This window comes from Schistocerca nitens, chromosome 1, assembly GCF_023898315.1.
Source record: "Schistocerca nitens isolate TAMUIC-IGC-003100 chromosome 1, iqSchNite1.1, whole genome shotgun sequence".
In the NCBI taxonomy this organism is placed as follows: Eukaryota; Metazoa; Arthropoda; class Insecta; order Orthoptera; family Acrididae; genus Schistocerca; species Schistocerca nitens.
In genome coordinates this window covers 874,298,096-874,322,691 of record NC_064614.1, presented here as the reverse complement: position 1 = coordinate 874,322,691, position 24,596 = coordinate 874,298,096, and the positions used below count along the sequence as shown (strand labels likewise).

The window sequence follows — 24,596 nt, the reverse complement described above, 5'->3', positions numbered from 1 at the left end:
CTAGCGGCGGCAGGCATCAGCAAAAACAGCAATGGGTGGGAATTACAGGAAACAGGATAGTCAGACCTTGTGCTTAATTTTCAAATGCGTCGTCTTGGTGCTGCAGGCTGCGCCTCCGCGTTGCTCCGTCGAAGCTCGTCGCTGCCGTTCCGCCGATGGATGGCTGTCGCTGCGCGTTACTTCGTCGAATCCATCACAATCCGGCCCGTAGGACCAAAATGTTAGCTTCTGCAGACGAAAACGTAGATGTACCGGAGGAAAAAGACTGTATCGTGGTTCGAATCCATTCAGACTGTAATGAAACGCGAGAGTTGAGATAATCACTTATTATTCATAGGTAAGTTATCAACCAAATACACATCTTTGCCATTTACATGGCGCAGCAACGATCTAGGGACAGCCGCCCAACCGACAGCCCATTTACGACAGCCAAATATCTCTCCCTCGCCGCGGCGAGTGTACCGTTAGGTGCCCTTGGAGGGGTGGCCCACTGACCAGTGTCCCTCATGTACAAATACCTCCAGATTGCGCTGCACTGTCCAGAGACTCAGTCAAATGCTACGACGGAAAGAACTGGAGGCAGCGTTGGTCACAGTCGACAGGCTTCGGACCACTGCTCAAAGCTGCAGCGACATCATGGCGTCAGTGATGAGCTGTGGTGTCGCTGGAGTCCCTTGGTAAACTCATCGTCGTTGCGACTACTGATACGCAACGTACAGTCGACAGTGAATGGCGGGCCGAGATGGGTTCCCGTGTCACTGGATGAAAGGAGAAACAGGAAACAGGGTGCACGGCTGGACCTTTACGCCCTGGCAACAGTTGCGAGGTGCTACCCAGGGTTGTTAATACTGAGTCAGCGCGGCTGCCCAGTCCGAACAAGTGTAGAGGGAGCTCCAATGCTAGAAGGGTAATGGAGCCCCTCAAGTCCATAGCGTACAGGGCGGAAAGAATGCCAATGTACGCTCCATATGTTTGGTGGAGGGTGAAATGGAGCAAAAGGAAACAGTTAATATGAAGAGTCGTTACAGTAGCCTGTTTCGTCGAAGGTTATTGTTACAGTGGCCGGATTTCAAATAAAATGTGTTGAATGGGATTTTGATGTTATTGTTATATGTTGCTTATATGTTTTCTTCAAACACTATGTTACAGTGTAAGTCGAGTTGCAGAGACTACGTTGGTAGCAGCCGGTCACGAGAAGAAGGGACGACTTCCATCTAAAAATTGAATTTATATAATTGGAAGGAGAAACAGCATTGGTCGTATTTTTTTGTTTTATTATCCACAAAATCGATTTTCGGTCACTTAGTGACCATCCCCAGTGCTAGAAGTCAGAGTCCTGCACTCTGACAACTTAATATCGATCTGTTTTATGTTTTGTAAGCTTGTTTTTTTAAAAACAATACGCCAATGTATTTTAGATGTTTCCTTCCCCCTTCGTCTGCTATGTGTTTTAGGTACATTTTAAATTTGAATTACTTCATGACTCACAAATGCACAAGAGTTATTTTGTGTTAATATCTTGCAAAACCAGTAATATTAAGTCTTCACTTGACACATGTCACATAGAGGGCGTTCCAAGCCCTGTCACACCGAGGTCTGCTGAACAGGTGCATGTAAACAGCGGCCTCAGTTTATGTGATCTCTCTAAGCTTGTTGATACCAGTGCCTACCAATTTTAATTGTATATTACAGGTATGTTCCTACCAACTGGTATGTTCATACGCAGGTATAGTTGTGATTATCTGTTTTATACTCTCTGATCGTTATGTGAAATTTTTAACTTCTAGCACTGAGGATGGTCACTAAGTGACCGAAAATCGATTTTGCGGATAATAAAAGAAAAAAATACGACCAATTCTGTTTCTCCTTCCAATTATATCCATTATCTGGTCGTGGTGCACAGAACACTCCATGGAGTCTCCAATCAATATAAATTGATTTAATTGTTAAAAGAAGTTGTATAGCTCGGAATTTGTTTGGTAAATGGTTCCTAAACGGTTTCGAGAACGACTAAGTCAATCGCGGATGAGCTATTCTCAGGGAGATTCAATGCAGAAGAGCTTGGCTATACTTAATATTTTCAGTGAAGAGGACCTACTGCTAATTATATTGGTTCTAGCCACAATGGAATGGTAGCGCTCACAGTGTGCAGTGAATTAGTTCTTTTGGTAAAAGTAGTGACTTACTCGGCATAACCAAAAGATGGTTATTGCGAATCACGTCTTTGAATTCATAGTAGATGGTTAACGTGAAACATAGTGGAGATAAGAGGGATATTTGGTTTTTGACAGTGCGGAGTGGGAGAAAGTAAAATGTGACAATATTTCGTTGGAAGTAGCACAGACTGTGCAGAGACCAGCCTCTGGTTGATGAGTTGTGACTGCGAAGAGCTACTGGATACTGATCGGAGTAATTACCAAAATTCGTTTTTGTGTGCTCTACTTCTGCAGGATCATTTTATAGTAGAGTTGTGTGACTGTTGTTTGGTGTAGAAATGTGGTACACTGTGGATGAACTGAATGATCGACGTAGGAAACTGTATAATAATGCGCACACTGAGCTAATACTGTGATGTATTACAATTGTTAAAGTATATTTATTTTCGCTTTGGGTAATTGTAACTCGGAAGCAAAGAATAGTACTTTGCTGGTGTTGTGTCGGCTACTGTGGGAGTCAGCACCGACACAAACAAGGAAGGAAAGAAGTTGCGATGGTTGGTGGCAGGCATACAAAATGATTTGTACAAAACAGTTGTAGACTAATAGTAAAGAAAGGAAATATAACTTGACTTGCTTCGTGTGCCTCCTACATGCAGTTATTGTTCACTGTTACTACTCACAGAACGCGAGCTACCTATCGTCTTCCTATTACTCATTACTGATAGTCTCAACACTTGTTGGACATTTCAGTTCTTGTTATATAATTGAACGATGTGATGTTCCCTTGTGTACTTAATTTGTGAAAGATAAAGATATAGTATGGTAACTTACCTATACGTCAATTATTGCTCAATGGAGTAAGGGAGACGACAAAAGTCATATTCCTTTAATACTTTTGATATATATATATAAAATTAAGACTTACCTCTTAATGCATTTCGAAGTATTCTGCATGTATAACTGTCCAACAACTTAAATGAGTAAAGAACAGTGTGTATCCCAATAACGACAGGTAGAAAGCCTGACTGCCTGTTCAGCGTGCCAGTGCTGCCTAAGGGCACTGTCTGGATCATTAGATTTAGAAGAACCATGGAAATAAAGCCTGGTGAAAATATACTGGATAGAGCCATTAATGTGTGAGAAATGTTTTATATGGGGCAATATGATTATTCATTCTTAAAATAGCGGCCTAGTAAATGTAAGAAATCATAACTTATAAAAAATGCGTCGTCTTACATAACTTAAGAAATATATTTGAACACAGAATACACAAACTTATTTTTTATTTATATATCGGCATACATCTTTCACATTTGTTCATGTCATTTAGACGAAATAATACTCAACACATTTCATTGCAGTCTCACAAAACGCATCCGTATAAAATATGCACTCATAGCATCACAAGCGACATTGAGTTGTCAGTTGAAAGATAACAGAAACCAATTTACAGATCCCCCCCCCCCCTAGATCACAAAATAAATTAACAGCAGTCTTTTGGTCTAGATGACCTTGACTTCTGCACCGCATTCATTTCACCCTAGCTTCGTCTTTAGTCCTTCCACGTTTCAACACTGACGAAATAGTCACCTCCATTACACAAATATGTTTCGAGGTAATATATATGGGTTGCATAGCACCAGAAAATAAATAATACATCTCAGTCAAGAAAGATAACGTATCATTCCCATGAAAATACGTCTTACTCTTACTACTTTCAACTTGCTCTTTATAGGACATCCACTGAGAAGTACTGAGTAGCATTTCCGTTTCATCAGTTCATAAAGTCAGTCGTCTTCCGTTGTACTTACTCTTTGTCTAGGAATCTGATGTTGTAATTGACGTCTGTTCATCATGTAACAACTTCACATATCCAGTTATCTTGTACAACGTTTATACTCGGAATAAAATATACTCGATTGTCAAGAGCACAGTGATCTAGGGACACAGTTCAAGAATTGCAGAGAATGTGCTCGGATGTTGTTAGTAAAACATGAACGCCACTTATTCAAATGCCTTATTTAATGTCTAATAGCACACGGCCGAAAAAAATGTTAAATATTTCTTCACAACGTCCTTTATGTAGCATAGTCATTTTATGACCTGAAACTTGTAATGATTTAGCAACTCGATTTTTTGCAACATTCAGAGACTTATTGAAATCCCTTATTGAAATATAGTTTTTATGCCATCGTTCAGTTTTTAGAAATAGTGTCTCCAGAATCATTTCTACAGCAAGTAAGTTTCTGAAGTAGGTACCAAAATTTGAGGTTCCCGTGCACACCTCATCTTCTTTTGTCCAGCATATCGAACATTGTAGTCCATTGTCGGCAACTGTAATAGTAACTGAAAATAAGCAATAGCAGCAGTTGCTATTTTACTTTCAAATGCCATGTCCCGTTTCAGCCACCAGGGTCATTTTCAATTGGTTACGAGCCTAGCGTCGTGGAGATACACAAAATACAGCTGCCACTGGTGGTGTTTTTTGTTTCCAGGCCATCTCACCTTGGTACATTTTAACGAATGAGATCAAGCATTTCACAAAATACATTGTAAGTCCGAAGATCACCAACAGAATTTCCGAGGTTGTTCAGGGACATTTTCTGAATTTCCGGTTTCTTGAACGGTGGCCTGCGGAGGATTTTTACACAGTAAAAATGAAATGAAATGAAATGGTTGAGATGATGATGAAGACAACACAACACCCAGTCCCTGAGCCGGGAAAATCTCCGGCCCAGCAGGGAATCGAAACCGGACCCCTTGGCATGGGATTTCGTCACGCTGACCACTTTTTTTCTCATTTTGTTCGTGATTGTTCGTTCCATTTGTTCGGGGTGGACGTCCCATTACACTTGTTCAAGTTCATCGTTCATCCATAACTCAGCTTTTTTATTACAGAGGGCAGCCAACCCTCTGACCGAACACGCTGAGCTACCGTGCCGGCAAAATATGATACCTCAGCTATCGAGGCGGACAGTAAAAATGTAATTACGAGTGATCTGTTACTCAAATTCAATTTGTTTCTGTGACAGTGCCTCCACAATAATGCGGAATTCTATGACATACAGTCACCATAATGTACGGCATGTTACACAAACGCATATGAACTGATGCAAAAGTGTTGTGATGCTTGCCGACTTGCCTTTGCTGTGGGAACAGTTCAGCTCTTCCACCGCCTTGAAGCATCACGCGAGGTGGACATAGGCCAACTTCACCAGAAAACTTACCCGCATTGGTGTGCGCCACTGTTAGCGTACAGCTGGTACTCTTTGGTAGCTGCAAGATATGCGCGACGAACTGCTATCCAAAAAGGCTCGGCTTCGATTCCCAGTCAGGTAGTCAATTTTATCTGCTCAGGGAAACGAAGAAAAACGTGTAGCTAGCTCGCGGGAAAAACAAGGCCGAGACAGACGCGTGCAGTATAGAAAGCAAGTTGAGGGAGAAGAGTGATGTGGGCATTACTGTTTTCAACAGTGTGTAGCGAGAGGGAGTGGAAGAAGTTTCTTCGTAGACATAGCGACGACATTTGCGCCGTTATGCGTATATTTTTCGGTGCAGTATAGGCACAAGGGTCTAAGGTAATAATAAATCAAATAAAATGCAATTACTGCGTATAGTTTGCTTGTAAACTGAAGAAGAAGCGGCAGTTGTGGTAGGGGAAGTAGCATTTCCTGCTAGAACGCCTTGCCTGTCGTACACTATGACTAAGAATTTGTTATTCCGGCCGGGTCACAGAGTTTTTCCACTCGGGGACTGAGCGTTGTGTTGTCCTCACATTCGTGTCATCATTACTGACACGACTATCGCGTTAACCACAGTCGTATCGACTTTCCACTGTTGAAATGGTTGTCAGGGCACGAACTGAAATAAAAAAAAATTAAAAAGGAGTAGTGCGATGTAGCATAGGCTGATTTACGGAGATTCCGTTGACGCGCGTTTTTTTGCGCTCATTATATTAGTTTCTAGTTTCTATATTCCACGCATAGTTAGCAGATTTAGTGGACAATAAACACCGCCAGCACGTCAAAGCAGTGCATAGCCACTGATTCAAATGGCGCGTTGCAAAAAGGCGTTGCTGGATAGAGAGAGAGAGGGTAATAACCTCACGGTTTTCAGTTTACGGACAATTACGATTCACCGGAGACGTCGGGTCCCTTATACCGGAGTACTCAAGTAATATCCCTCAACAACCTCCGGAATTTTGCTGGTGCAGTTTGGGTTAACATCGTATACAACCAGAGTGTTTTTTTCTTAGCTCGTTACGAGAATTATTCTTCTAGGGACACTGACTCGCATGACACTTCTCACACACTCGCTGTGTCACAATTCCACCGGTATCGGGAAGCAGAACTGTTTCTTATGTCTGTTCACGGAATAACAGAGAGGCTCCACAGTCAGCTGTAAGTATTCGTCCGTTAAAACAGCTCACGTGCGCAGTCGCGACACACACACACCGCATGGTCGCGCTGTTCTTCAAGTAAATACGGTGTAGCGTACGCTTTAAACTCGGCAAATGTCGGTTCGGGATACGTCACTGGCTGTTTGTGAGGGACTGTACACACACGTGTGTGCGAGGCGACGCCCTGGGGTTCAGTAGAAGAGCACCTGCCGCTCGGCCGCGGGGAACAAGTGTGGCGCCGGCGGCGACTCGGCGAAGCGCACCCGCGGCTCGCGGCTGCCCTTCTTCTTGTGGCGGGGCGAGCATTGCCTGGAGACGGTCGGGCGTCACACGGTTGTCTCCATGGCAACGACGTTTTGTCAACACAGGGAGTCCTTGGCGTCGAGGAAGAGCGACTCGGCGAACCGCTTGCTGTCGCCGTTGTGCTGCAGCTGTCGCGCGCCGTTGCCCGCCGCCGCCGCCGCCGCCGCCGCCGCCGCCGCCGCAGCCGCCACCTTCTTGTCGCGCTCGGCGGCGCGCCGGCGCTGCGCCAGCTTGACGCAGACGGTGATGCTGACGAGCAGCAGCAGCACGGCCAGCGCCGCGGCGCCGATCGCCACGTACAGCGCCGGCACCGCCAGCTGGTACGCGCAGTTGGCGTCGTCCTCGTCGAAGCCGGACGGGCAGTGGCGCGCGCCGTCGCACCACAGCGCCGCGCTGATGCACGCGTTCAGCTCCGGACACCTGCCGCAAGAGCAGCACCTTTAGTATAGGACGCTACACAAATCCTAGCCAAATTACGACCAGTTTTCTATGCCTCGTAGACGACGTCATCACAGAGACATTCAGGAAGATTTCAGTTTAATGTCCCACGGACGATACGGTATTTATAAACATACGACAAGCTCGTATTTGGGAAGGATCTGAAACTGATCAACCATGTACTTTTCAAAAGAATCATCCCGGAATTTGCCTTAATTTATTGCCGAGACTCGTCATAGTACAGACCTAAACAAATGTGCCCTCGTGCTCTCTTATCAAGACGACCATTCACTACGAGGCCACCATATGATGAAAATGAGCGCCCACTGCAGGGCCCATCATGAGACATTCCAATGAAACGTTTCCTGCCTACGAGACCTATCACATGACGGTCCAATGAAAGAATGGCTACTGTTCGAGGCCAAACGTATGATGAAACAATGAATTGCGTCCTCATTACAAACCCTGAAACTCTCTTCGCGTTTGTTGCCGGATCCTAAAGTCAACTTGGCTCGATATTTCGGCCATCCAACTGGTCGCCATCTTCAGGAAAATGCTGCCTCTGCTGATGAGTCCCGCTGAGAACTGACGCCAGGCTGCAAATCGACGTCCTACCAGGGTTCAGTACACGGCGCATGCGCCGACCATCAGGTTTGCTGCCCTCCAAGACAGGGAGGTGGCGCCGTCCTTAGTAGAACACTGGTGGCAACGACATATCGCACTCAGGGCCGCACCGAAGAACGTTCAACTTTTTTGATACGAGACAATACAGGATTCCACGTATTGCTAAGAGGAAACCCATTGTCTCTGTTGATTAAATTATCCTCCAACCTAATTTCGATCGCCTGTTTATAGACACTGTTCCAAAAACCGGAAATGTTGGTAACTACCACAGTTTCATTAAATTTCATACTGTGTCCCTCATTCAAGCAGTGTTCTGCTACTGCCGATTTTTCCGGTTGTTGTAGTATCGTATGATGGCGATGTTCCACACAACTGTCATGCACTGTGCGAATCGAACAGCCTATGTAAGCCTTCCCACATTGACACGGAATTTTGTACACACCGGGTTTCCTAAGCCATAAATCATCCTTCACAGAGCTGAGTAGTGCCCTAATCTTAGAAAGTGGACGGAACACAATGTTAAAGTTGCTTAAAATTCGTCCAATCTTAAACGATATGCCTACAGCATAAGGAAGAAAGTCAACCGATCTATGTTCTTCTTCATGCACCTCCAGGCATGGTCCAAATTCCATAGCCCGACGAATCTGCTTCTCCATTTTCCTTCAAAACAGCCATCAAATGCGCAAGTTCTTGAGTTAAGCTGTCCGCGTCGGAAATGGCATATGCTCTCCGTCAAACCCTGTCACTTGGTGGTCCAATGAAAAAGTGTCCTCACTGCAAGACCCATCACATACTATTTCTATGGAATCATGGTCACACTATAACGATCATCATATGCTGGTGCAATGACAGCATGCCTTCACCATGAGGCCCCTAAACTGACAGGTTCAAAAAAGGCCTGTGTAGTACCGTAGCCTATCGATACTGCCGGAACTGGCCCCTCGAAAAGTCCTTCGCTTTGAACATCGCCACCAATCAAGAACCTCCAGGCTCTCGGTGAATGAAGACTGGCACAACGGTGTTCCAAGCTGGGCACAAGTCTTCTAGTCGCTGTTTGGTGCCGAACGTTACACCGAGTTATTGATAGCCAGCTCTACCGCAAACATTCAGTGTACTTAGTCGCACGCCTGTGTCGGGCCTCTGCTCATAGCTAGCCACATCTGCCATAAGTTACCAGTTTTGCAGTTTTTCCTCACAGGTTGAGTAAATTATATTTATTTAAAATGCCCTCGTGTCAACTAATCTTTTGCTTGGATGTACAAATTCCTACGGTGACAGATCATTTGGCTATCTTCCACTCATTTATCATTAGCAGCGAGGACGCAAAATTTGCCTCCTCGGAACAGTTACCGCCTCGTGACGTAACAGCCTTCCCGTCACGAAACCCGTAACATGGCGGCCCCTATGAAAGCATATCCTCACTATAAAGCTCATCATATCATGTTGTAATAAGAGAACGTCCCCACTTTTGGGCTCGTTAAATGAAGTTCCAATGAAAGCGTAACCACACTATGTTGCCCATCATATGAAGGTGCAATGAAAATGTGGTATGATGGTGCAATGAAAGTGAGCTCTTATTACAAAACCCATCATAAGAATGTCCAGCGAAAGGCTGCCCCTCATTATGAGGCCAGTGAGGTGATGTACCAATGAAAGCATGACCACACCGTCAGGCCTGCTATATGATGGTGCAACGAAAGTGTGCCATTGCTATGAGGCCATTCAGATTATATTTCATGAAAGTGTGTTCTGCTAAGACCGTATTAATGAATTTTTATTGCTGATAATAAGTTTCGACAGTTGGAGGTGTCACCTTCTGATCTTCAAAAATGTTTTGCTTATTAATTGTGTTCCGTGAGGAGTCCTAAGCAAAAATTTTTTGAAGATCAGATGACAGTTTCAGGTGTTGAAAGCGGCCGTCAATAATTAATATTAATTAATTAATGCGGTTTTGGCTGTATAACATTCTTTCAATTGAATTATAGATCGCTCCTTCAATTTCATCTATATGACAAACTCCAATCATATGATAGTGCAATGAAATCATAACTACATTACGATAACTGAAATATGATGGTGTAATGAAGTGTACCGTCACTACGAAGCCCATCATATTATGGTCCCACGGAAGAGATCACTCACTAAGAGGCCCATCAGATGATGTCCCAATGAAACCATGGCCACGTAATGATTCTCACAGTATGATGGTACAATGAAAATCTGCCATCACTATGAAGCCCATCACGTGATAGCCCAGTGAAAGAGTGCACTCAGTATGAGGTCCATCATACGACATTCCAATCAAATACATTGTCATACTACGATGACCGCCGTATGGTGGTGCTATGAAGATGTGCCCTCAATATGAAGCTCACTCTATGATGAATGCCCTCGCTGCAAGGCCTATCAAGTAATGAGCTATACAAGAGTGCAGTGGGTACCCTTACTACAAAACCCATCATCAGCTATTCGAATGAAAATATTCCTCGCTGCGAGGCCCATCATATGATGGGCTAATGAAAGTGTGCCGTCACTAGTAGAACAATTTTTTTTAGCTCTTCGGTATATTCAATGTAGGATTATAAAATGCAATCCAGGTAATCAAAGTTATAGTTCCTTCCTTCTTTTTTTCAATTTGCCGATGCGTTTTGAGCCTAATAAATTATTAACACACGTTTATTGAAACCGTTAGTTCCCTTCATATTTTTTTTTTTCAATTTCGTTTGTGGGGTGTTTTAGACTGTCGACTAATAATGAAAGGAACAAACACGTTTTAGCTACAGCACATCTCACAATAGTGAAATGAGATACATAAAATATAAAAACTGAACAGTCAGGGCCCAGGAAAATACTGACTCAGCCGCCCATTACATAATACAGCAATAGTTTTTTGATTGTTGAACATAGCTGGATGTCCCTTCAGACAACGGAGATGAAGTAGCGCATACTCTCAGTTGATACGTTCAATTCTACACTGAAGCGCCAGAGAAACTGGTATAAGCACGAGTGTTAAACTGCCGAGATATGTAAACAGGCAGAAGGCAGTGCTGCGGTCGGCAACGCCTATAAAAGGCAACAAGTGTCTGGCGCAGTTGTTAGATCGGTTACTGATGCTACAATGGTAGGTTATCAAGATTTAAGTGAGTTTGAACGTCCTGTCACAGTTGGCGCACGAGTCCGAAGGTCCTTTCGTGTACCCTTGATGACTGCATGACACATATCTTTACCCTTCGACTGGACCCGTCAACACCGACATTGGACTGTTGATGATTGGCAAAATGTTGCCTTGCTGGGCGAATCTCGTTTCAAATTGTATCGAGCGGATGGACGTGTACGGGTATGGAGACAACCTCATGAATTCAGGGACCATGCATGTCAGCAGGGGACTGTTCAAGCTGTTGGAGGCTCTGTAATGATGTGGGCTGTCAGTAGTTGGAGTGATATGGGACTCCTGATACGTCTAGATACGTCTCTGACAGGTGACACGTACGTAGGCATCCTGTCTGATCAGCTGCATCCATTCATGTCCACTGTCCAATTCCATTAGGACAATGGGACGCCCCCGAACGTCCAGAATTGCTACAGAGTGGCTCCAGGAACACTCTCCTGAGTTTAAAACACTTTCGCTAGCCACCAAACTACACAGACATCAACATCACGGTGCATATCTGGGAGGCCTTACTACGTTCTGTTCAGAAAAGATCTCCATCCACTCGTAATCTTACGGAATTGTGGACAGCCCTACAGGATTCATGGTGTCACTTCCCTCCAGCACTACTTCAGACATTAGTTGAGTCCATGCCACTTCGTGTTTCGGCACTTCTGCGTGCTCGCAGGGGCGCTACACGATATTGGGAACGTGTACACGTTTCTTTGGTTTTCAGTGTATATTTCATGTCAAAAGTAATAATGTAAGCTAATGTATAAGTCAAAGCATAATCCCAGGAATACATTACTATAGCTTCGCTAATGCTGGTCAAAGTCTGGATCCTAATCAAAGATGGGAAATATATACTTAATTTCGTCACGTGTAGCCTCGTGCCATGCTCAAACGCGTTGACTCAGTATTTCCAAGTACAGCGCTGCTCGCTCGCGACGATGATTCCATACCACGTGAGGTCACACAGTGTGACTGTCACCCAGGTTAAAGTGTGAAGTGACTGAGCGAAACCATGGAACACCTAGATTGGGTAGGGCACATGGGGTTTCAGTCACCATACTGTCGAATACTAGTCCAGTTTCTTAACACTGCGCCACTCCACACGATTCGGCGAAAAGACAGATAGAGAGAGAGAGAGAGAGAGAGAGAGAGAGAGAGAGAGAGAGAGATCACATGCTCCAGCCACTCTCTCATTTGGCAAATGGGAACACTGCGGCATTCTCTCTGTCAGGATATCGTTTCTGATTTCTGATCTTAACTTTGTGATGCACCAGCTCACACCATACAAAACGGTGGGGTGCTTCATTAGGGGTTAATAGGCACAGCTCCGTCAGCATAGCCGAATGGACCAATTCAATTGCTCAAATGGCTCTGAGCACCGTGGGACTTAACTGCTGAGGTCACCAGTCCCCTAGAACTTAGAACTACTTAAACCTAACGAACGTAAGGACATCACACACATCCATGCCCGAGTCAGGATTCGAACCTGCGACCGTAGCGGTCGCGCGGTTCCAGACTGTAGCGTCGTGAACCGCTCGGCCACTCAGGCAGGCGTTCAATTGCTCACTTGTGTATTTTATGATAAAGAATATTTTGACCGATTATCAAATAAAACGAACTACCACACGGGGAATAAATACTAAGTCCGCCGGCCGGAGTGGCCATGTGGCTCTAGGCGCTACAGTCTGGAACAGTGCGACCGCTACGGTCGCAGGTTCGAATCCTGCCTCGGGAATGGATGTGTGTGATGTCCTTAGGTTACTTAGGTTTAATTAGTTCTAAGTTCTAGGCGACTGATGACCTCAGAATATAAGTCGCATAGAGCTCAGAGCCATTTGAACTAATTGAACCATACTAACTCCATTCTTATTCGAAATTCCTTCTACATCGAGATTAAGCCCTAAGGAAAAATCATAAGCATATATACTCATGACGAATAAGGTTAATGGGTTAGTACACTTTTCTGACACGGTGCGTAGTGCACTTTCCTGTAAACTGTTAAGGTATAGCTATAGTGTGTGTTCAAGTAATTACGACATCTAAGTATGTAAATTACGACACATAAATGTTTGTAATCACTAATGAATACGAAACGAATGTATGGATCCTTCATTTCGTGGCTTAAATTACAAACAACATCTTGAAAAGACTATTTTACAACTTCTTCTTCAATACATGTAAATCATTGAAATGATGGAATGAACAGCGTGAGATTAATATTATGTGTGTAATTTATAGGACAATAATTCAAGTGTTAAGGGATCGATCCAAGTGGTCCCTTTACGGGCACAGTATCTGTGTATGACTCCAGATTCGGCTGTGGAAGTATCCTATGTGAAAAACGGAATGTCAACAAACTGAGTGAATTCGAAGTACAGTACTAGTTAACAATAAAAAGTTGAAAAAATTTGAAAGCCATGAAGTGGGTAATGGGTTTCCACATAAGCTATCAGGTCTGGAGTACCTTAAAATTCTGTCTCGTCTGTAGCTGCATACATAGTAGGAAGGGATTAAGCATTCTGAGCACTATTCAAATGCCGCGTCAAGAAGTTTAGTGCTGTTATAGTTCTACAAATACTACTAGGAACAGACCTCTCTGTAACGTGAAAATATAGCTCACGTTTATTGAATTTCGGAAAAGGTATGCAAGGTTTTAAGACTTGCTTCCAAACACAGATCGTATGCCGTTCTTAATGAGGTGACATTAAAAATAAATAACAAATAAAAATCCACGAGGCATACACGCAAAATTTATTATGAGCGATGCTGTTGATGATACCTATAAATTACGTGACAGATAAGCTTACAAGCTAGTAGCTGCCCTATTTCAGGCTTTTATCACCGTAAAAACTGCTGCAGTGATTCACGTGCATGATCTCGGATAATGCTGTGCGAACTGAACGATATTTGAACGAGACAGCTACTTCGTCTTTTTCTGGTGTTTCGCCTTTGGCTGGTGCCATGGTTTGCCGATACATGCGCTGACTCTCTAGATAAGCACGGGTGAGAAGGAATGGGGCTACAACATCATCGTAGACGATTCACACAGGACGACTAGATCCTCAGCCACCTGCGAAGAAACTGGCCATGGTCTTCGTCTACGCGACGCGGGAAAAGCGCGGCTGCAAATCGCGGTCCAGCGCGCGCGTGGGCAGCGTGTTGGCGCCCATTTTATGTGTGCGGACTCCGATTCTCCGTCTGTTTTCAGTCGTATTCGGTCGTCTGCGCCCGTCAATGCTGGTTCCCACACCTTTATAATTTGAAATTCCGTGTGGCTGCTAATCAGGTCGTTACTTAGGGATCTATACGTATTTCAACTGCTTCTACAGTGACTTAGTCCCATTACGTGGAGGCGGACGAAAGTATCTCCATAGTTCGTACTATGCCCTGTGTCAAGACAGCGTTCAGCAACAACGTACTTTTCAGTCTGATCCAATCTGTTGTGACGTCTGTGTTCAACATATCTGTCTTTAAGAGTGCAAAAAGTCTGACCAGTATATGATTTCGAATACTCGCACGAGATTTAATACAGGGTGGCGCACGAAATGTGTTATCATTTTGTTTTTGAATATAAACTTTATTGTCAATGCAGTCTGAAAGGAACATATACTACAGTGAAGAGCCGTCCATAGAGATTTGTTCTAACTCAGCACGTGCTCAATATGCCCACCATTTCGTTTCCTAACTTCCTTCAAACGAACACTGAAGGTAGTAATTACCCTACGGCACATGTCTTCCGTAATTTCACTGCAAGCTTGAAGAATAAGTCTTCTGAGCTCCATTAAATCACTTGGACGTTTCATGAACATTTTTTCCTTTAGGTAGCCCCAAAGAAACAAGTCACATGCATTGAGGTCTGGACTATTGGGGGCTAAATTTTTCCGTCATTGAAGCGACCTGGAAATCTGAGTGAAATGATTCGCATGTCGAAATGCTCGTGTAAAAACTCCAACACAGTGTTTGCAGTACGTGGCCTTGCTCCATCTTGCATTAACCACTGCGTGTTGAAGGGCAAGGCAGTAGCAACAAGCTGTGGAATGAAGCTATTGCGAAGCATGCTCAAATAACGCTCGCTGTTCACAGTTTCTTCAAAGAAAGAGGGTCCAATAAGTCCGTGACTGGAAATTGCTGCCCACGCTGTATTCCTTGGTGCGACCGCTACGGTCGCAAGTTCGAATCCTGCCTCGGGCATGGATGTGTGTGATGTCCTTAGGTTAGTTAGGTTTAAGTAGTTCTAAGTTCTAGGGGACTGATGACATCAGATGTTAAGTCCCATAGTGCTCAGAGCCATTTGAACCATTTGTAACCCTCGGAGCACTTGTGGGTTTTCAGTGGCCCAAAAGCGCACATTTTGGTTGTTAACCACACCGTCTAAATGAAAATGCGCCTCGTCTGAAAACCAAACGTTGTTGAGCGAACTGTAGTCTCTGCTGCTTGTGTTCTTCAGTGAGCTTCTGTGTACAGGTCATCTTGTATGGGTACATATGGAGGTCACTTTTAAGAATACGTTGAACGGAGCGTCTGGATATTCCCAGTTGTACTGCTGCCTTTCTACACGATTTCCCGGGACTTCTCTGTACAGCAGCTCGTACCGCTTCAATATTCTCCGGCGAACAAACAGGCTTAGGTCGAGGTCGCTTCGCTTCCAATACTGTTCCTTCCTTTACAAATTTATCGTACAACCTGTGGATGGTCTTCTTGTAAGGGACCCATCGTGTGTTAAACTGTTGTCGAAAACGCCTCTGAGTCACAACAAGGCTTTTAGTTTCATGAAAAAGTAACACAATTTCCAGTCGTTGCTGCGCCGTCAGTCTTCCTTTGTCAGCCTTTGCTGCTTACTAGTCTCCTAGCGGCAGTATCGTGAGTTACACGTCATTTCGTAACTCATTTGTTTTTCCAAGCTCTGCTGGTACTGGTGTGGAGATCCCAGCGGGATATCTAATGTGCGTCGTAAATTGTGAAAGAAACAATTGGTAACACATTTCGTGCGCCACCCTGTATATCCCTCGTCTCCTTAGACCTAGATTGGCTTTAACAGAACCCAGTGTCGTTTGCACTCGCGCTGGAGGACGGAAATACTCATTGTATTTGATATTCCTTGAACGGGCTGCCGACCTGAAAGGAGGCGACAGCAAAATAGCGTAGAAAAACTATTCTCGTGGAGTTCTCCTTTCCTTCTGGCTGATCTCGAGGGTTAATGGGTGCAGGATGAAGTGCGTTTAGAATCTATTTATCAGAATAAAAATGGTTCAAATGGCTCTGAGCACTATGGGACTCAACTACTGAGGTCATTAGTCCCCTAGAACTTAGAACTAGTTAAACCTAACTAACCTAAGGACATCACAAACATCCATGCCCGAGGCAGGATTCGAACCTGCGACCGTAGCGGTCTTGCGGTTCCAGACTGCAGCGCCTTTATCAGAATACATGTTTTGTTCAAACATAGAGTGAAGATGGCTAAGCACTGCTGATAACTTCAAGACTTTGCGTCTCGAATCAGCTGAGGTATTAGTGAGTTTCGGTGTATTCTCTTTGTTCAGACGAATACTTCTGGTGGGTTCTCTACACTTTATTGAAGCTAAGCTGGAAGAGTACATCTTACATCTGTTCAAACTTGTATTTACCTCTACTCACGTTTTATTTAATGAACAATAATTTGAGCAATCTGGCCATGTTTCTATGGGTAGTCTCTCGTCTACCACAGTATTAACCTTTCTATAGGAGACTTCGACACAAAAGCACTTCAGTCGGCAAATTTGGAATCTAAATATATCTGGAGATATGTGGACGACACCTTTGTAGTATGGCCACATGGGGCAGCAACGCTCCCTGAAACTCTAGAACACCTTAACTCCCTCCATCCGAGCATGAGAATCACCACAGAAGTGGAGAAAAATCGAGACCTCCCGTTGTTAGATGTCTTGGTCCACAGAAAAGAAGACGGTCCCTTCGGTCGCAGTGTCCTCCGTAAACTCACTCTCATCTATACTTACGAGCTGCGAGCTCCCAACACCCATCGCAACGCTGTGGTGTGTAACGGACTCTCGTTCACAGGACTAGAGCTAGATACAGTGAGTTTATCAGCAGAGCTCAGCGATCTTCGCTTTGATTTGTATAAAACGGGAACTTTGATGCACAGATTCGAAATTTATTTCAGTCTCCACGTACTAAACTTCAAGAACTGCTCGAAGAAGTGGAAAACTCCACGTACGCAGGGTATGAATCGGCAGTGCATAGGCGAAGATTTGGTTTGTACTCAGGTGATTCAAACGGAAAGGTTTCCGGCGTGATTGTGGCAGCACGACACGTAGTAACAGACTCTGAAGGCAGAAGCGTAGTTGGAGCTCGACGCATGGGACATTTCGGAAATCGTTTGGCAGTTCAATATTCCTAGATCCACTGTGTTACGAGTGTGCTGAGAATACCAAATTTCACGTATCACCTTTGACCACGGACGAACGCAGTGGCCAACGGCCTTCACTTAACGAGCCTGATTAGCAGCATTTGCTAGAATTTTCTGTGTTAACAGGCAAGCAACACTGCATTAAATAACCGTATGAATCAAAGTAGGACGTTCGACGCATGTGTGGAAAATTTGGTGTTAATGGGCTGCGGGAGCAGAAGACGGTCCCGAGTGCCTTTGCTAACAGCACATCTCCTGTAGCGCCTCTCCTGGGGTCAACATCATGTCAGTTGTACCTCAGACGTCTGGAAAACCGTGGTCTGATCAGCTGAGTCCAGATTTCAGTTGATAAGAGCTTATGGTAGGTTTCGAGTGTGGCGCAGACCCCACGAAGCCACGGACCCAAATTGTCGACAAGGCACTGTGCAAGCTGGTGGTGGCTCCTAATGGTCTAGGCTGTGTTTACATCGAACGGACTTAGTCCTCTGGTCCAACTGAACCGATCACTGACTGTGGGTTACGTCAGCTGCTTGGAAACTATTTTCAGCCATTCATGTTCAAATGTGCATGAATTCCAAACTGCTGAGGTCATCGGTCCCTAGACTTACCCACTACTTAAACTAACGTATACTAAGAAAAACACACCAACCCATGCCCAGCCATTCATGGACTACACGTTCCCAAACAGCGATGGTAATTTTATGGATGGTAATGAGTGATGTCAGCGGGCCACAGTTGTTCGCGATTTGTTTGAAGAAAATTCAGGACAGTTCGAGCGAGTTATTTAGCGATCCAAGTCGCCTGACGTGAATTCATAGAACATTTGTTGAACATTATCGAGATGACAGTTCGTGCGCAAAATCCTGCTTCGGCAACACATTCGCAGTTATAGACGGCTATAGAGGCAGCAATGCTCAGTATTTCTGCAGGGGACTTTTAACGACTTGTTGAGTCGATGTCACATCAAGTTGCTTCTCTACTTCGGCTAAAGGATGTTGTTGGGAAATATCCAATACGTTTTCTCACCTTAGGGAAAATTTAGATTGAAGGAAGAAATGAATACTTTATGTTTGATGCCGATAATGGCCATGCAAATAAACCTGTTAGATTGGAATTGCCCTACATGTAACGGAGGACGTTGGGTGCAAGTAGAGATGGAATGGAGAAGTTGGCACAGGAGAGGAACTGGAATTTCGTAACAGATGATAAGAAAAAATCTAATTCTGGTAAAGTACGTACCATCCACCATACAGTATATAATGACATATCGAATACAGGTTGTAATGTAACTACAGACTAGAAATATCTTGCAGATCTATGCAGTGGTGAGATAACGGTTGGTATGGAGGGATCCGGTAGTGACATATTGGCGGAAGTCGTTAATTTTTAGAGCGAACTGTAGTCGAGACGCACCTGTAGGGACATTCTGGGGCGGCGACGGACATGACGAAGTAGCTGGAAGCGGAGAGGAGCGGCCGGCGCGACACCTCCATCCAGGTCACGGCGTAGCTGCCGGGCTGTCGCTCCAGGAACTCGACGATGAAGCTGCGCGCGTGCGGCGCCAGCAGCAGCGGCGTCGGCGGCCCCGCGTGGGCCGCGGCGGTGCCGGAAGCGTTGGCGCCGGCGGCGGTGGCGGAGGCGGCGGAGGTGGCGGTGCGCTCCCAGCCTTCCGAGAACACCTGCAGCTCGCGCCGGCCGCCCGCCGCCTCCACCGGACACACCACCTGCGGCACGCCGCCTCACAGTAACTGCCCGCATGCTGGAAACTCAGCTACAGAGGTCATTCTGCGGCCCTGGCAGAACTTCCAGAGGACGTGCGCCCCATCCAGCTAAAACTAACTTTCTCAAGTTTTTTCGCAGATTTAGCAAATTTTCATAGTTTTATATGTGAAAGTAGTCCCACAATCAGGAAATGAGCGTTGTTGTTGTGGTCTTCAGTCCTGAGACTAGTTTGATGCAGCTCTCCATGCTACTCTATCCTGTGCAAGCTTCTTCATCTCCCAGTATCTACTGTAGCCTACATCCTTCTGAATCTCCTTAGCGTATTCAGCTCTTGGTCTCCCTCTACGACTTTTACCCTCCACGCTGCCCTCCAGAACTAAATTGGTGATCCCTTGATAACTCAGAACATGTCCTACCAACCGATCCCTTCTTCTTGTCAAGTTGTGCCACAAACTCCTCTTCTCCCCAATTCTATTCAATACCTCCTTATTAGTTACGTGATCTACCCATTTAATCTTCAGCATTCTTCTGTAGCACCACATTTCGAAAGCTTCTAATCTCTTCTTGTCCAAACTATTTATCGTCCATGTTTCACTTGCATACATGGCTACACTCCATACAAATACTTTCAGAAACGACTTCCTGACACTTAAATCTATACTCGATGTTAACAAATTCCTCTTCTTCAGAAACGCTTTTCTTGCCATTGCTAGTCTACATTTTGTATCCTGTTTACTTCGACCATCATCAGTTACTTTGGCCCCCAAATAGCAAAACTCTTTTACTACTTTAAGTGTCTCATTTCCTAATCCAATTCCCTCAGCATCATCCGACCTAATTCGACTACATTCCATTATCCTCGTTTTGCTTTTGTTGATGTTCATCTTATATCCTCCCTTCAAGATACTGTCCATTCCGTTCAACTGCTCTTCCAAGTCCTTTTCTGTCTCTGACAGACCTCAAAATTTTTATTTCTTCTCCATGGATTTTAATACCTACTCCGAACTTTTCTTTTGTTTCCTTTACTGCGTGCTCAATATACAGATTGAATAGCATCAGGGAGAGGCTACAACCTTGTCTCACTCCCTTCCCAACCACTGCTTCCCTTTCATGTGTCTAGACTCTTAGAACTGCCATCTGCTTTCTTTACAAATTGTAAATAGCCTTTCGCTCCCTGTATTTTACCATTGCCACCTTCAGAATTTGAAAGCGTATGTGAGCAGATCTAGGAATACAGCGTCAACATTTTAGGCAGGGTCCTGATGGAGATGGCTTGGCGTTGCCTCCCTCCGATCTGTTATGAAGTGCCAGCTGCTTATCTGTGTCATGTAAAAGACTGATCAGTGCTTGGACAGTGGGTTTGTGTTATTATGGATGAATCTGAGAGGGTCAGGATGAAATCTGGTGCCAGCATATAGACTTTTCCTCTCGAATGGTCGTCGAGCTTAACGCCCTCGCCCAATGGGCTGATCACCATCAACGGTGCAATGGGCTCACACTTTAGCAATCTCCCGTAGAGGTTTCGAGTTTAACCCAGGACACTGTTGTAAAGACCGGACATTAGAAACCTTACGCCATCAACTCTCTCCCACTGACCAAATACTGGCGTGAACATTTTCCACCAGCGGGTTTCAAAGCGGCGATATCAGCGCCACCACACAAGAAAGTGTGAGTGACCTCTCCTACGAAAACGATTTTTTACAAACACGTGTGGCAAAACTTAAGCATTGCTGGAAAACAGAACTTAAACGAATTATATTGATGAAATACTGCAAAGCACAAATGAAATATATCATTCTGGTAGATACATTACAAACTGTATAAAAATGAAGGTAAAATCATTATCTATGAAAACCTTTCTTTTCATTTTTTTTCATCCTCCGATCACACATCATAAACGGCAGACAAGCGGTAGGAGGGTGATGTACACATGATCCAAATGCGCCTTTCTCCCACCACACGATCTGTCACTACCGAGTTCAACACGTTAATCTGTGATGAGCTGCAGTCATATTAAGATGGCTATCTCAATTAAAGAGTCCAAGTGGAAAACATTGTGCCTATTTTTAACAAAAGGTATTTTCAGTACTATTTTGTTCTCGGTACTTGTTGCATGTCTCTAGAGTGATCCGGATAAGAAGCTATGAAGAAAGTCTTTCAAACATGCGTAAAGATATGGTACAAGTTCTTCGTGCCATGGTTTGCTTCCGCCTGGAGTTTTGGGAATTTGTGGGAAGTTCCTATGGGACCTAACTGCCGAGGTCATCGGTACCTAGGCTTACACACTACTTAATCTAACATAAACTAACGCTAAGCTCAAAACACAGACACACACACACACACACACACACACACACACACACACACACACACACACACATATATATATATATATATATATATATATATATATATATATATATATATATTACACACATCATCATCAGCCAATTCAATCATTAGATGATGTGGCCTCTTCGAGTCGTGGATTCAGGTAGGCTTTCAGAAGTCTTCTCCAAGTGGGACGGTCTTGGGCAGTTCTCTGCCAGGTGTTACCAGCGATCTTCTTGATGTCTTTGTCCCATCTGTCTGGTGGTCTTCCTCTAGGCCTCAGGTGCTCTCTCGGACTCCACTCCAGTACTAGCTTCGTCCATCTGTCGTCGTTTCTTCTTGCAACGTGGCCAGCCCACTGCCATTTCAAGGAACCTACTCTCTCTAAGATGTCATTAACCTTCGTCACAGACCAGTTGTCATCTGCCCTTTTCCTGTCCTTTCTTGTATAGCCCAGCATTGATCTCTCCATGGCTCTCTGTGCTGTACTAAGTTTCCCTTTTGTGAATGAGTTCAGTGTCCATGTCTCGCAGCCATACGTCATCACAGGAAGAATCCATTGATCAAATACTGCTTTCTTCACATTTACTGGCATTTTTGATCGGAATATATATACGCCCCAGAGAGGACTCTAAACTCCGACGGGGGGACCCGCGCGAAGCGTGACAAGGTGCCCAAGACCGCGCGGCTTCCGTCTGGAGTGCAGAAATATAAATGATGTGAGAAGTGGTCTTCCTTGGCTACAGCTCTCTTACTTAAATACCTAATGCTGTATTTCCGTACTTGTACTATCACGAATGAAACGTAGTGCCTCAGTATTTCGTCGGAAACTGCCGTTTTTGCGACGATGGTTGCTTACAAAACTGAAGCTTATTCTTGTAAAGACAAAAACAGCGATCTTTAGACGACTATTCACGTTTACATGACATTAGTTGTTTTTTTCCAACAACTAATTTAATATTAAAAACTGTAATAGCCGTATACATGTGAACAGCCATCTGAAAATGAACACATCTTATCGATACGGGTAACGGCGTTATTTGTGTAAATAATGAGTATTACGAACAGTGGCTGGTTGCTGTTTTCTTCTTTGAAGAAATTATCTCTCATATTGTCAGTTTCCCGGTATGGCACTTAGAACGTTCCCAATCATCTATTTTCAAATTTGCCCCATTATTTTCTGCAGTGGTGTGGGTTGGCATCATAATTCTGTGGTATGAGAATACCTTTTCAGTTTTTTGGATACAGATCAGTTATGTACAAAAAGATGTTCATTGTTTTTCCCTGCTCCCGAGAAATGTCAGATTTGACACTTATATTTTCCATTTTCACTCTTTACAGGGTTCTCCCGCGTAGTGAGAATTGCGAGTCAGCAACCACAATTAATGCAGCTGTTAATTGTGAAATTTTAAGTTTGCGGAGATCCATTCAACATAAAAAAGAGGTATGCTGACTTCTCAAATTGTTCTGACCCGTAGCAATCCTCGTCCTCACACTGCTCGGGCAACCCAACAGCTCCTTGAGCAGTTTCTGTGGGATATTTTTTTGTTACACACCATATAGTTCCGACCTGGTGCTGAGTTAGTACCATTTTTCCCTAAACTGGCGAAGTGGTTAATACTCATTTCGGTTCATTGGCAGCAACATTTTAAGAAGAGGGTATTGAAAAGCTTGTCTACAATGACGACAATTGCCCCACGCGTTAAGGTGATTACGTCGGAAAGCAACCACAAGTGCACCTAACTGGCCAATGAGAGGTTGGTAAAAAATTCCCACCGGCCGGAGTGGCCGAGCGGTTCTAGGCGCTTCAGTCTGGAACCGTGAGACCGCTACGGTCGCAGGTTCGAATCCTGCCTCGGGTATGGTTGTGTGTGATGCCATTAGGTTAGTTAGGTTTAAGTAGTTCTAAGTTCTCGGGGACTGATGACCTCAGCAGTTAAGTCCCATAGTGCTAAGAGCCATTTGAACCATTTTGAAAAAAATTCCCCAATACGGCATGTCCGTTGTGGGAGCAGCATGCTGTGTAATGAACAGGAGTATTCGCCTTGAAACCTTTTCTGCCATTTGCTTCTACAGAATTCACAGCAGAGTGGGTTTAGACAGCCGTAGTCAGCGGCGCTTGGTGGACTCAAATTTTTGACCACGTTATGGGTAGAATGCATGAACGTGTAATAAACGTAAACATGTTCCGTAGTAGGCTGTAACGCGATGTTTATTCAATAGTGCGATTAGCTAATTCCGACTAAGTATGATGGTCAAGCACATTTGCAACATCTATATTTATGTCTTTTCAAATCACCCCTAATTACAGGTAAAAATAGCCATATTCCGTCATCTTACGGGAGGATCCACTCTACAACGTCCCCTTTTAAGATGCTTAGTCGAAATTAGCTAATCGTACGATTAAATAAACATCGCATTACAGGTTACAACGGAACATATTTTCGTTTATTGAGCATCTGGAGGGTTTGGATCTCCAAAAATACAAAATTATATGAAAGTTTATTCGGATCCAACTGCTGTGTGGCAGAGTTTTTTGTTAAATTATGTCTGCTGTATTGTTTTAAGTTTGAGTTAACGCCGATTCTGTTTAATGATTTACATTGAAGTTTAACACTGATTCTATTTAAAGATTTACATGAATGTCTGAAACACACACTGCAGACGATCCACAGCTGGTCGGTCTGATAAGTGTAGATAGACAACCGAAACCGTTTAGGCGACTGGCTGTAATAAACAGGAAATTCAGACTCGAGCCCCGATTGGACACAAATTTTCATATGTCACTCTTAGGTAGTAGATCTATACCTAATACAGCTGATCTCAAGTCAGAGAATAAATTTCGATTTATTTAAAGTGTTTGCCATTTACGACTTGGCTAACTTACACAGCTAAAACTGTTTGTGCTACAGTTATTTGGAGCAAGGTGTCTGGTTCCTGTCTATCAGGTTTGAGCCTTGTTGGTCAATTGTGAATATGTGGAATTTATTTTTTACTCAGGTTTAATGTAAGTGCAATTTTATTGCCAGCTGTTTAAGCCATGTGGGCGTTCCTGTT

The 24,596-nt window shown here is 44.2% G+C and overlaps 1 protein-coding gene across 1 annotated transcript in view; it reads right to left on the bottom strand.

Annotated features, from left to right (window-relative positions):
- Nucleotides 1-3,459: 3,459 nt before the first annotated feature.
- The window catches only part of LOC126210217 (uncharacterized), a 196,635-nt gene continuing 175,498 nt past the window's right edge, over nucleotides 3,460-24,596 (bottom strand). The window contains exons 8-9 of the mRNA XM_049939435.1: nucleotides 18,900-19,210; nucleotides 3,460-7,281 (exon numbers count right to left, since the gene is read on the bottom strand). Of these exons, the coding sequence (XP_049795392.1) occupies nucleotides 6,918-7,281; nucleotides 18,900-19,210 (675 nt within the window). The 3' untranslated portion in view covers nucleotides 3,460-6,917. The remainder of the gene's footprint in view (nucleotides 7,282-18,899; nucleotides 19,211-24,596) is intronic.